Consider the following 13,939-nt stretch of genomic DNA (forward strand, 5'->3'; position numbering starts at 1 on the left):
GCAAACACAGGGCGAACACGCCACACTCCTCACAGACAGTCACCCGGAAGAAACCCACGCAAACACAGGGCGAACACGCCACACTCCTCACAGACAGTCACCCGGAAGAAACCCACGCAAACACAGGGCGAACACGCCACACTCCTCACAGACAGTCACCCGGAGCGGGAATCGAACCCACAACCTCCAGGCCCCTGGACCTGTGTGACTGCGTCTACCGTGCCGCCCTGAACTGGTTCATTGTAGAGACATTTATATTATTCCTATCACAACAAATGTGAACAATTCCAATGAACGATATGGTGAAATTCTTTACAATGATCCATGTCACACCTGACCCCCTCAGTTTAGATACTGAAAGATCCAACCATTTTTTATATAACAGTTGAAACTCTTAAAGGGTTACTGCAGAAAGAAGGCGCATGATGCTGCAAGGTGATTCAAAACTGTAATGATTTAAAAGCTTTTCACATGTACGTCACTTCAGACAACATCAACACGATAACACAGGCAGAAGCGACACGACGTCTTGGAAACGGTGTACATTTAGTGTAAACAGATACAGTCCAGTCACACACAAACTGCAGAATACAGTACAATAACGAAATACAAACATATTCTACTGTAAAAGATATTTCTCAAAGTCAAGTGAGGAGCTTATTGATGTCAGGACCCATTTAAAATAACAGCACAGTGCAAAATGAAACGGAATACAATACGTCAAAGTAACATGAATTTATTTAATCTGCAATATTGATTTTAGACTACTGGATAGTCCCTCTCTCTCTCTTTCTGTGTGTGTGTGTGTGTGGCACTTGAGGTTTTGGTTGGTACAGTTAGTGAACACTATTATAGTTTTAAATAAAGCCCATAAAAATGGAAACAGGAAATCCACTGTTAATGACATGCAGTTCTCAAAATGGCGCCAAATACTAGCACAGTTCAATCCCGTTATGTAAGAGGCTTCTGCATAAAGGCTTTTTTTTAACTGACTGAATGGCACAATGACATACAGAATTTCTTCCTCGGCTAAGTTCTAGTCCTCTATCTCTCAGTCCAGTGTATGGCACCAATAAATATTAACAAAGGCACGTAATTGTTTGGCATCGAATGTGCCCTGGCATTTTATCAACAATCGGAAATAGCCACCTTTCTATTCAGAAACACCAGTGAAAGACGTGTACAGATGTCACATGCAGCTTGGATATCACACCACGTGAATGCATCTGGTACCAAAAGCTAACACAGCACTGGTCAGTTTGGCAGTAAAAGAAATAAGAAGCATATTAGAGTTTTATTTAAAAACGTACGTGATCAGGGCCATGGATGAATACCGCTGTCAAATTTTGATTTTGTTTGCGTCATCACTAATAAATAATGACAACAATAAAATTCAGGAAATTCAGTGGTAACAGTCTCTAATGTTGACTCTTGTTATATAGTGACCCTGTAATACATTACTGTGGTCACTAGAGGGCATTATTAGAATACAGCATCCGTTACTGTTCTCCAGGGACCCAAAATACAGGCTCCCATTCACCAATACTACACTACTGAGTGTAGTACTGCTCTGACAAACTATGACAGGGATGTTGGATGCACATGAATCAATAAATGTTGGGGTTCAAATCTATTATTGAATACATACAGTAAACAACACATCATTCCACAAAACATTCTTCATATAACTATTTTTGGCTGTTATTCTTCATAAAGTAGGTGTTATTTAGGTTTAAAATATGAGTGTAGGGACTTGTGGAGAATAAACCTGGGGGAGAGCAGAGTGCACCGGACGGGGTCTCCATGGCTTATGGTGAGCTGGGGCCTGACCCCTCATTGAGTGTGTTAAAGTGGACGGACAGAGCCTCTTCTTCAGGATTGGGGGGCCGTCTGAACTCTTCTTTGGTTACCACAAAGCCCACCAGGACCACAAAGCACACCAGCAGGAGGCCGAGGACGTTAGCCAGAGCCGCCTCGGGGGCTAGACCTGAGGACGAGGACCTAAAGGAAAAGAGATACATCACAATCCACCACAATAAGATCAGCTTATCAGTGTGTTACAAGTGTTACTGTGATGCTGAGAAAGATATCTGAAGAAATGTTCATAACGTTTGTTCACATTCCAAAGGTTATCATTGCGAACAAAGATGTTAGCTTATGAACACAGCACCCCATATTCTCGGGTGATGAATCGCTCGCCATTCAGCCTGTATGGGTTGAGTTAGAGTGGTGTTTGTGATCCAGAACTAATCTGACACCCTGTACCTACCTTCATAGTAATGCACTTGTGGCTACCAAATGGTAAAAAGCTGTCCCAGAAGCAAAGGAGTGGGTGGCAAGCGTGCGCACACACACACACACACACTGTGGATTATAGTGCTACTGGCGTATAGAGCTACACCACATAGATCAGTATACACTGCATCTGTACACAGCTGAGACAGGAAGCAGGAAGCATTTAATCGAAAAGCACAGTGACTCACTTTACACGGCGACTCCGTCTCTAACAGCGCTGCACTGGGACACTGGTGATTTTCAGATTTTGATTCTAAAGCACGGTATGGAGCTTTCATTTAGAGAACTGGCTCTGATGACTCACCCTGCTCTAATAACACAGGCCGTTGATGATGGGGTGTGTGAGACTAGCCCTGACACAAAACCTCTAATACTCAATTAGCACAGGTCACGCTCATCTCTACTAGATTACGACTCTAATGACACCTGTCTCCGAGACTTCATTCCACCTGCTGCTAAAGGATCTGAATATATTTGTCCACTACACTGTACATGTTAACCCTTGAAACTCCAAATAAGATATTAAATGTATAGAGACCTCCGTAGTCCATTTCCACAGCCAGTAAGTGTTTGTGTCTGCTCTTATAAAGAGTGGCAGTACTCACGGACTGCTAAAGAGCAGTTTCTCTGTGATCCCCATGAGGGAAGTTCCTGCCGACATGGCCAGCAGCACCAGGCCGAAGAAAACGTGGAGAGGCAGGTACCAGCTCTTCAGCACAGTGGATGCCCAGGGGAAGAGGAAAAACGCCAAACCTAGTAGCCACTGTACGGGAGGGGCACAGACAAAAAGTCTATTCAGTACAAACATGAAAAGAACTCTTATAAATAGTGGAAGAATAAAAATAACAGGAAGAAAACAGGTTATCTGTTTAACACGGCCACGGTCAGAATCACTGTCTTTACCCCAGAGACTTGGAAACAAATGGAAAGGAAGATAAATCAGAAGGCTGTATAGCTGGCATAGTAATAGCCAGAGCAAATAAAGAAATAAAAACACAGTGCCAGCAAACACTGATTCATCTTTACAATCATTTTTCATCTCCTAAGTTTAAATATAGGGGTGAGTAACATAGTAAAAGATACCATGCCTTGCCTTCAACAGCAATTTTACGCTTTAAAAACCCACTAGGAGTTTTGAGTGCAATGCAAAAATAATTATTGAATGTAAAATGTGACTTATCACAACAATAACACAGTTATAATGGTGTCCTCTTACAGGAAGTGATCTACATTACAGATTAAAGTGTGCTGTGGAGATGTTTGTAGTTGAAGCTGAGGCTTGAAGCAGAGCCAGGTGCTGCTCACCTGCAGGAAGAAGAGGACGAAGGTCAGTATGCCGCACCAGCTGTGCAGAGAGTACATGCTGGGGATGTTTGACTTCTTGTGGTAATCAAACACTGCCACCAGACCTGAGGAGAGACAGCAGTATATTTACTAGGGGGGTAAGTAAATATACCCCCTACACACCACACTTCACAGTCACCCGGAGGAAACCCACGCAGACACAGGGAGAACACACCACACTCCTCACAGACAGTCACCCGGAGGAAACCCACGCAGACACAGGGAGAACACACCACACTCCTCACAGACAGTCACCCAGAGGAAACCCACGCAGACACAGGGAGAACACACCAACTCCTCATAGACAGTCACCCGGAGGAAACCCACGCAGACACAGGGAGAACACACCACACTCCTCACAGACAGTCACCCGGAGGAAACCCACGCAGTCACAGGGAGAACACACCACACTCCTTAAAGACAGTCACTCGGAGGAAACCCACGCAGACACAGTGAGAACACACCACACTCCTCACAGACAGTCACCCGGAGGAAACCCACGCAGACACAGGGAGAACACACCACACCCCTCACAGACAGTCATCCAGAGGAAACCCACGCAGACACAGGGAGAACACACCACACTCCTCACAGACAGTCACCCGGAGCGGGAATAGAACCCACAACCTCCAGGTCCCTGGAGCTGTGTAACTGCGACACTACTGCAAAGTCAATGCATATAGAATTGCCATCTTCAGATCAATGCACTGCTGTATTTTATAACATTAATAACATCCTCCGTCTCCTAACTCATCTATATTTAAACATGTTTATGGCATTTCTTCAGAATCTAGAACCTAGCAGGCCACCAACGCTGTCCCCATCAGATAAACAGCACGGTTCACACAGCAGGACTTACCCACAATGCTGATAACAAGGGCCATCATGTGTAGTAGAGCGTGGAGAACTTTCACTGAGCGTTTGCTCTCGTTTCTGAAAACACGGTACACCAGCACACCTAGCACAGGGACAGTGAAACAGTACAGCAAAACCACATTAGATTTCAATTGTGCTGTGAATCTAGACATTTTTAATGTTGATTTCTTTTGCTGTTACAGAAGATTATTATTATTTTCTTTATTCAGAAAGAAAACCAGCATTTACTGCATGTATCAGGGTAAAAGGTATGTGCGGTCTCTAAAAAAAAGCCTCATTTATTCAGAAGCTATATTAAAACATTTCTAGTTAAAAAAAAAAATCTAATCAAATGAAGCCTAAGATGAATCATTTCACCTCAGTAATACACATTGCTAATACAGATTGAAATCTAGTGATTACTGGGAAAGCGTGGACATAATCAGATCATCATAATCAGTGTCTACTTGCCTTCTTTCACCATTACCACATTTGCATCTTTAGGTAGACTATCCCTTTAATAATTTGATATTTTGGAGTGTCTCCAGTGCACAGATCTCCTCAGGCCAGTTCTTAGCTACGTCACTCTGAACGACTCCTCTCCTAATGGAACAACAACCTTTCAGGTTTAGTGTCCTAATTGAATTGCCATAGAGAGGGCTGAAGAGATTAGCTGGACAAAACACATCTGTTCTTTTAGGGGGTTCAATTCGCTGCCCCATGGGCAAACAATAAGACCTTAATTACAGCCATCTAACACAAAGCAGCTAAGCCTGTTTCAAATTACAAAGTGATCTATAAGCCTGGTTCTCCTGCAGTTTTGCTGCTCTGATCTGAGGACAGAGCAACAAGAGCAATGACTCCAATGTTTTATCATTTCATTTGTGATCGCTACCACACTGTCATCCATACTTACTTACAATAAAGGGTGATGTATTATAGCTGTATTAATAAATGTTTATGGTGTAAACAAAAAGTTATTCAGAGTGGTTCAACTTAAGTAACCCATTCCAGATTAAATGACCATGTTTATACAGATACCAGACAACTTTTGAAACATAATGCCACTAAAGGCTGCTGCTTTAGAAAAGTTCATTCATTATCTGTAACCCTTATCCAGTTCAGGGTCGCGGTGGGTGCAGAGCCTACCTGGAGTCATTGGGCGCAAAGTGGGAATACACCCTGGAGGGGGCGCCAGTCCTTCACAGGGCAACACAGACACACACACACACACCTACAGACACTTTTGAGTCACCAATCTACCTATCAACGTGTTTTTGGACTGTGGGAGGAAACTGGAGCACCCGGAGGAAACCCACGCAGACACAGGGAGAACACACCACACTCCTCACAGACAGTCACCCGGAGGAAACCCACGCAGACACAGGGAGAACACACCAACTCCTCACAGACAGTCACCCGGAGGAAACCCACACAGACACAGGGAGTACACACCAACTCCTCACAGACAGTCACCCGGAGGAAACCCACACAGACACAGGGAGTACACACCAACTCCTCACAGACAGTCATCCGGAGGAAACCCACACAGACACAGGGAGAACACACCACACTCCTCACAGACAGTCACCCAGAGGAAACCCATGCAGACACAGGGAGAACACACCACACTCCTCACAGAGAGTCACCCGGAGCAGGAATCGAACCCACAACCTCCAAGCCCCTGGAGCTCTGTGACTGTGACTAAGACGACATGCTCAAATTCGCTGGTGACTGTGGGTTAAGAGTTACGCGTAACTGCATTGTGGACATAGGAACAAAGCATCTCAGTCACCACCCGTGGAAAAAAACAAATCCAGTGGATATGTTTCCCTACTACTGCCCATTTCCAGTCAAACAAACCTGAATCACTGCTGTCACACCCCGATAGACTGAGAGGTAGAGAATTTGGTGGAATTCCCCTTTAATATTAACACAGAACACTTCCTTAGCCACAGTCGCCTGGATTGCAGTGGTTACAGATTAATAGGCACACCACATAGTTACAACTCTGACACAATCTGTTTCTTATTTAGTGTGTGCAGAGCCAAGAACGTTAAGTTACATACACCATTCGCTGTGTTTCTGGGATTCAAACTACTAATAGGATTAATTTATTTACCATTAAATGATGAAAGGTGCACAGCTTCCCATTACCTTTTGAGAATAAGGCATCATCAGTGAAGAAATAGCTATGTTGCATTACTTTTTCTGTGTAGCATAATAAACCTGCTAATGGAAATAAGGCAAGGGCTTTATCACCAAGTGTGTGTGTGTTTGTCCAGTGACAACGTTGCGTGCTGTCCTTGTGGTAACACTAAACAGCAGAGTCAGGAGCAAACACCCTACGGCTGCACAAACACGAACAGTGATTTAAACAGTGATTTATACCGTGAGTATCTAAACTCAAAATAAACTTCAAATTAAAAGCCTCCATTTATTTTTATTCTCCTGTTCTGAGATCAGTTAATCAATTCTCAAATTAGAGGCAAGGCATTTAAAGGAGACAAATCATGAAACAACCACATTTTGAGTTAATTTTAGTGCATACAGCTCACAAACAGAGCAAACACAACACAGAGTCCCTGGAAAGATAAGAGAGCAAACAAAGCTAAAAGCCAGCATTTCTGCTCCTTGTGACTCACTTCTAGGCGTCTCACGTTTACAGCACACCTGAGGGTTATTCTCAAAAGGCACTGAAACCTTTAAGTTTCTTTCCCTTTTTAGGCATTTATATCTATAGCAGACTTAAAAGAAGCTAAGCCAACTCTGCCCCCCCTTGGATCTTCCCAAAGAACTGGTCAGCCTGACCTTCCGAGTCAAACACCCTGACAATGTCAGAGAGGAAGCCCAGGAGAATAGGCAATGAGGACAAGAAGTGCTGTCCATCTTTCTAATGAAAGCAGTCAGTGCCCTTTGTGACCCTCAATCATGGATGACTCACTGCTCAGACTCCGCTCTCTGCTACTTCTCAGTATTTTAGCTTTAACCTTAAACATCTTTATTGCTGTTTGCATAAAGGACATGTACAGGCTGTGGACAGGATCCGCTGTCTAATTTATTTGGAAGTAAATGAATATATACAGTGCACGTAGTCGTAGTCTGTGCCAGGTTTACCCCAAGCGCATTGCTGTGTTATGATCAGTGACGGGTGCATGCATTTAAATCAGTTCCACATTCTCTTCCTATCACTGAAGGTAAATTATTATGCAAATGTATAAAAAATAGATCTAATATTAAAACAAGAAAAACATACAAATCAATGCAAATGCTGTTTACCAATATATAAATAAATATACTCTAGTGGTACACATTAGCTTTTGTTCACTGCAGTTTTAGCACCACTGCTGTCCTGCTGCGATATGTGAGAATAAAGCTCTTGCTTTGAATCTGAAAATAAAAACGGGTGAGAAATCTCATGGCTGTGGGTCTGTAAAGTTATCTGAAATGTTATCAAGACTTTACTGAAAAAAGAAAACCACAAAACATCAACTGAACAAAGATTGTGCTCTCAAAACAGTGACTGGAGGGGAAATGTTCTTGCAGGTTTCTTTGAAAAACTAATAACAGGTCTCCTGAAAATAATGGGAGCTGTGTTAAAGGGAGTGGATGGACACTGACGAATTCAGGGAAAACTGTTAGTTGTTGATGTTTCCGTGTAATTCGATGTAATATCATTTTTGAACTGACTGTAGCACTGTACTCTACTCATTTACTCTGTCATCTCACCATCTCCATAGAGAAAGACCAGGCCCAGGACCATGCAGAGGGGGTGCACATTAAACTGGTGTGATGAACCATCCCAAGCGTAGCCTCCATAAAAGTGCCCCATCCACACGCCCGTGATCACCACGCATGCCACGCCCAGCACCTGAGAACATGCCACGTACCATGGCAGGGTGCGAACTGCACCCCAACCGAGGGGGATCCCTTCCATCATAACTGCAGGAGAGAGAGAAGTAGAGAGAGAGAGAGAGAGGCAATGAGTAAAAATAACAGAGACAAACAGCAACATGTGACAAGCACTGTGAACAATTTCTACAGCAAATGTCAAAATTCCACGGTACAATGCAGAACGTTGGCAGATTAACCAGAAGAGCACAGTCATGTTTAAATAACAACTCCACCTTACATGTAAACATGAGCCACAGCTGAGGAACAGTGATCAGATGACAAAGACAGCTGCCTCACTGAAAGTAGTGTGAGCTTTATCAGACCCCATTTCTAACCCAGCCTCTGTCAGAATGCATTAAATTAAGTGGGAGGAGGATAAAAAACAGAATACACTGTCTGTTTATCAAAATATGGAAATGGGAACTGTCATGGTAGGGAGGATTTTATAACAGAGGCCATTTTCAACTGCCAGTTTGTATTTGTCCACAAATTTATAGACACATCTTGTAAAATCTCCATAGAAAAGCATGAACGGAGATAAACAAAGAGCCTAAGGTCATCATGCCCAATGCCAAGCATTGGCTAGAGGGTATAACACCACCCGGCATTGGGCTGTGGGAATGTGTTAAATAGGTGGTGCGATACAAAATGTATCATCCAACATCAGTTGTTATTGTAGCAGACGTGGGGACAGACTACTAATACCTTTCATTTCAGAAGAAATGTTGAAGCAGCAGGTGTTCAACAAGCGGTTGTTCATATACTTTACCTTCAGTAACTGAAACGTTGCGCAAAATCTGTAATAATTCATTATAAGTAAGCCTATTAATCCACTGGGTTCAACATAAAAGGTTATTCTGCCTGCACGGCTAATGGCCTAATACCAAAGTTTGAGCCAAAACAATGTGCGCTCTTTAGCTTAACTTAGTCTATTATCATGTGATGCTGTGGTCTCTGGCCTGTATAACAGAGGTTATATCAACTCACTTAGCATCTGAGTAAGAATGATACAGCACACTAGGTAGGCCTTTTTCACACATATTAGCATGTAGCATTGCCCAAAACACAGTGATTAGCAACATGTTTCAGTTTCACTGCAATCCCATGACAGTTGGTTACCTCAAAACTGAAGTCAACCAGAAAGCAGCGATACTCAGATAGCCGTCATGTAAATCTTCATTGGTTTAATCCTGATGTTATGGGTACATAAAAAGCTAAATAATTATGCTAACCACTCACATCTAAAGTTAGTTATCCAGTTGTCAAAATGTCTCTATTTTAATGTTGAAATCATAGCTGTTTTAAATCAGGGAATCTCTATAGACCAGGATTTCACTGTTTGACAGTTATTGTTATCAAACGGAAACGCATATCAATTGGCTGATGAGTCAGTGTTATATTTTCAGTCCATCCAAGATTTAGACTAAACATATTTTGTTATTTCTATAATGAATCTGACTGTTTTGGGCCTGACCATATTGATTAAAGCAGTGGTTCTTAATCTTGGTTCACGTATGCCTGTGTTTACCTCAAATTGAGCCAACACACCTTAGCTGAGCCCACGTCGATTCAACCTGGGCTAGTTGGGTTCAAGGTAGGCATGGGCTCCTGGTGGGTTAGTACTGGGGGATGCAGGTGGGCTGCCCAGTAACTCTGCATTTATGAGGCCCACTTGGACCCATAGTGGGTTGTTTCATTGAAGAGAGATTTTGTGTTTTCAGTTTACAGCCCTTTTGGACTCTACTTTTAATCTTTACCGGTTCCATCACTGACCCTGGAGGGCATCCATACGTGGGGCCAACGTTTACTAAGACATGGACTATACTTACTTGCTGGTAACCAGGTGGGCTGCCCATATGGGCAGGAAAAAAAGGGAAATTGTCAAGCACAGTGGTAGAAATACTGCTAAACAGTTGTGAAGGTTTGGACACCCCTAGAATGTCTGGGATTTCTTAAAAAAAAATTAAGAACACAAATTTGCACATTCCATATATATCTATAAACAGGTGTCTAGTCCCTCTTTATTTCTCTCCGATACAAGAGTAAGGTGAAGGAAAACCAAACTCACCTGCGATGTTTTACCTGTGCGTTTCGTTGCCTCAGATAAGAAAGTGTTCTCGACCGGTTCCAGGCAAGATAACAGGATAAACGTGGCGGGTGTGTTCGGGGTTTTTAAGCCTCTCAGCGACTCATACCGTAGAGCGGCTCTCACACAGCGATACGGTCTCTTCTCCGGGAGCACTGCTCCTCTGCTTGGGTTTGTATTGTGTTTTTTTTATTTCCCTCAGTCACGACTGAAGTTCAGTTCTCACTGATAAACGGCTACGAGGTGACGGGCAGCTGTGGACACACCCCTTTTCTCTGTTTGCGTTCTCCTCATTGAATCGCTTATTGAAAGGGGCGGGGTTACGCTGGTCCGTTGCCTTGGTGACCGGGCCGTTTTTGCGTAATGCTTGTATCTGTGTGAGACACCAGTCGTGCTAAGGGGGTTAGCATAATAAATAAAACACAATAAACGCAGTAAACACACATTAAAAAAAAGCATAAAACCACCAAGATTTTGCTTTATTTTTTCACTGAGACTGTACCCCTCTTCACTCTTTAACTGAATAGAGGGTTAGCTGGTTACAGCCTGTACAAAATGCTAGAGGATGTCTGACATAATCTCACCCAAATTAGATTTTAGAGGCTGAGCTTCAAAATTTCCTCAGAATTAAATAAGCAATGTGTAAACAAACAAAGATATTCAAAGTGGTTGGATAAAAAGGCACAGTTGCAGAAACACTGACTTAATCAGAATTGGTTACAAAACAACAAAACAGTGACTGGAACCAGATCCTAATATTTATCCTAGGATATATATATATATATATATATATATATATATATATATATATATATATGAAAATCAACACTTTCAGACATTGTACAACTGCGAGAACAGTGAGTTCTCTGAACCCAAGCTGCAGACTTAAAAGCCTGCTCTCATTCTAATAATCCTCAGATTGGCCTCCTGCCATATAAATCAGCAATGTTTTGTAACAGTGGGAGAATGAACAGTCTCACTGTTATTGCTGTTTCACGCTGGCTTCATCCTCCACTGCAATCAATGGAACAACACTCATTACAGAAAGCAGTAAGGCCATTAAAGTCACAATGACACACTCAAATTCACACTTTACATCATATGAGCAATTTCATCAACTTTCAGGCTTCAGACTCCCCTCACCCAGTTCTTATTTTTAAGAAGATTTCTTAAAAATATTAAGAAGACTGAAGTGTTGACAACGTCCAGCCACTAGAGGGAGAGAAAGTGTCATATACTACAGTACAGCTATGTCCTAGGGTTTGTGGTTTCTCCTTCTAATTAGTGAATTCAGCTATATTTAACGGCAAATACTATAAACATTTTAAAAATCACTTTTTCAGTGCCTTTACAGAACTCACCACCCCACAAACTGTAGTATAAAACCACACACTCATTTTATAGTATGCTGCGTGAGTCAGAAGTCATGAGATAGAACAAGGTGTTCTGATTTGTGCTGTTCTTACATCAAGCACAGAGAGTTTAGGGTTGCCCAGCCCCCTCATCTGAGTCTCTTAAAAAAAAAAAGAAACTGACAAAAAAGAGACCCCAGCAAAAGTGGTTAAATACAAGAGCTTCTGCTTACTTGCTTCTCACTGCTGCGGGCCCGTGTCAGGGTAAACAGTGGCTCATTCTCGTTTAATGGAATAGGCTCTGAAACTAGTCTTTCTGAACAGGGCTGTTTAAACAAGGTGAGAATTGTACTGTGTTGTTTGTTCCTGTTGGCATTTTGACCATTTAGACCCATGTTCACTGATGGAGAAGAGGTATAATGCATACATGTATTCTAATGCAACATAAAATAATAGTGATGTTATACATGAGAACAAGGCCCAACCTAAAATTCAAAACAATACACAGTGTTAATAACTTCAGCATCCAATAACACTTTCTCTATATCCCTTGGTTCTAGTGATTTGACTTTATCTTTGACACCATAACCTCCCCTGCTCATTAATAACACATTAATGTGCTTTGCCTTGTTTTCTGCAGCTCTCTTCCCCCTCTTCATGCTTTCATTTCCTGTGGCTGAGTCGGGGGAGGGAGAGAGTGACGGAATATGACATTTTGAGCGTGTCTCCAGATCGCTGTGACTCACTATTGACTCACCATTCTGCGCTTCGCATACAAATGTACCCAAAATACTCACTCCTTTCTCTCCCCTTTTTTTCTCTATTCTTAAAGGTCCATTCACAAAACCCAACTCATTTTTATCAGTCTCAGCATTTAAAAAGTTTGCAGAGACAGACAGACAGACAGAGAGAGAGAGAGAGAGAGAGAGAGAGAGAGATAATCTATCAACCCTAGTTCCATACCATGCATCTATTCACTTTATAACTAACCTTCAAACCATTCATCATTCTTTTTCACCCATTCATCCATCCATCCAGTCAAAATATTATCAACTCAAGTATCTGTCCATCCATCCACTCATACTTACACATATTTATGAATCCATTCATTTCTCTATCAATCTATCTATCTGTCTGTCTGTCTTTGTCTGTCTTTCTGTATATCTATCTGCCATTCTTCCATCTGTCCATCCATCTGCCTATCTCTGTATCTATTTATCTATCAGTCCTCCTGTCATCCATCCATCCATCCATCCTCCCACACACGGGTCAGTAGTGCTGAGGGCTGTATAGTGAATAGTGTGCAGTAGCTTCATTTCTTTGCAGCCTCTTTGCAGTAGCTGAATTTAGAACAGTGAAACACACACTCAGCACAAGGTCACAGCTTCACTTCAGCGTGTTTGTGTGTGTGTGTGTGAGTGTGAGAGAGAGAGAGAGAGAGAGAGAGAGAGAGAGAGAGTGATGTGACAGCCCGATCTGTTTTTGGATCACGCTGTTAATGCTAAATGCTAACCTGAGGCACAGCAACGTGCTACGTCGCCATGACAACGGCCTCCCTGCGCCGCGGGTGATGGCGCTTCCACTGCCAAGCAACCAGAGAGAGAGAGAGAGAGAGAGAGAGAGAGACTGAACATGCCAGTGAACGGCAACATCACGTGAATCATTTCATGTAAAATGTAACAAGGAGACATCGTACCACGGTCCACTGAGGGCAAAGTTGGAGGTCCACTCGTGTTTTGCACAGCGTTTTCTGGGCGGGCCCGTGGTGATTAAACCGAATTTTAGACAAAATTTTAAAAAAAAAATTCCTTCCTTCGGTTCTTTTGTTATTATTTATAAATTAAATCAGTAAAAAAAATTATTAGATCTCTCTTAGTTATTGATAATATTTATATTAGTTTATTTTCCAGAATAAAAGTCTCTGTGAATTAAAAATCTGTGTGAGGAGATTATAAATGAGTTATATCCTGTACAGGACAGTAGTCTGAGTGGTCTGATGGTGAACCAGCAGTGGTCTACAGTCAGTGGTGCGCCAACCTTTTTATGACAGTGGACCAATATATGCTCGCTGTCTGGGGCACTACTGGTCCACGGTCGGTACTGGCAAACCTTA

General features: G+C 42.4%; 1 protein-coding gene across 3 annotated transcripts; it reads right to left on the minus strand.

Moving 5' to 3' along the window:
• Positions 1–439: 439 nt before the first annotated feature.
• On the minus strand, positions 440–13,422 carry cyb561 (cytochrome b561). Of its 3 annotated transcripts, none has more exons than XM_066675073.1 (7): positions 13,340–13,409; positions 10,471–10,847; positions 8,224–8,436; positions 4,499–4,597; positions 3,601–3,704; positions 2,901–3,058; positions 440–2,001 (listed from the first exon to the last, which is right to left on the minus strand). In XM_066675073.1, exons 3-7 carry the CDS (start codon positions 8,432–8,434, stop codon positions 1,809–1,811), a joined length of 765 nt encoding a protein of 254 aa, XP_066531170.1. In that variant the 5' UTR covers positions 8,435–8,436; positions 10,471–10,847; positions 13,340–13,409; the 3' UTR covers positions 440–1,808. The 3 variants fall into 3 exon arrangements, with proteins under 3 accessions (XP_066531170.1, XP_066531168.1, XP_066531171.1); XM_066675071.1 differs by having other exon boundaries at positions 10,457–10,847; positions 13,340–13,402; XM_066675074.1 differs by lacking the exon at positions 10,471–10,847 and having other exon boundaries at positions 13,340–13,422.
• Between the last annotated feature and the right edge of the window lie 517 nt (positions 13,423–13,939).

This window comes from Hoplias malabaricus, chromosome 6 (assembly GCF_029633855.1).
Source record: "Hoplias malabaricus isolate fHopMal1 chromosome 6, fHopMal1.hap1, whole genome shotgun sequence".
In the NCBI taxonomy this organism is placed as follows: domain Eukaryota; kingdom Metazoa; phylum Chordata; class Actinopteri; order Characiformes; family Erythrinidae; genus Hoplias; species Hoplias malabaricus.

Coding starts and splice junctions, on each gene's coding strand:
- cyb561 (XM_066675074.1), bottom strand. CDS start 8,434: ATGATGGAAGGGATCCCCCTCGGTTGGGGTGCAGTTCGCACCCTGCCA. Junction 4,598..8,223: donor GGTCTTTCTCTATGGAGATG/GTGAGATGACAG, acceptor TCCCTGTGCTAG/GTGTGCTGGTGTACCGTGTT. Junction 3,059..3,600: donor TCGTCCTCTTCTTCCTGCAG/GTGAGCAGCACC, acceptor CCTCCCGTACAG/TGGCTACTAGGTTTGGCGTT.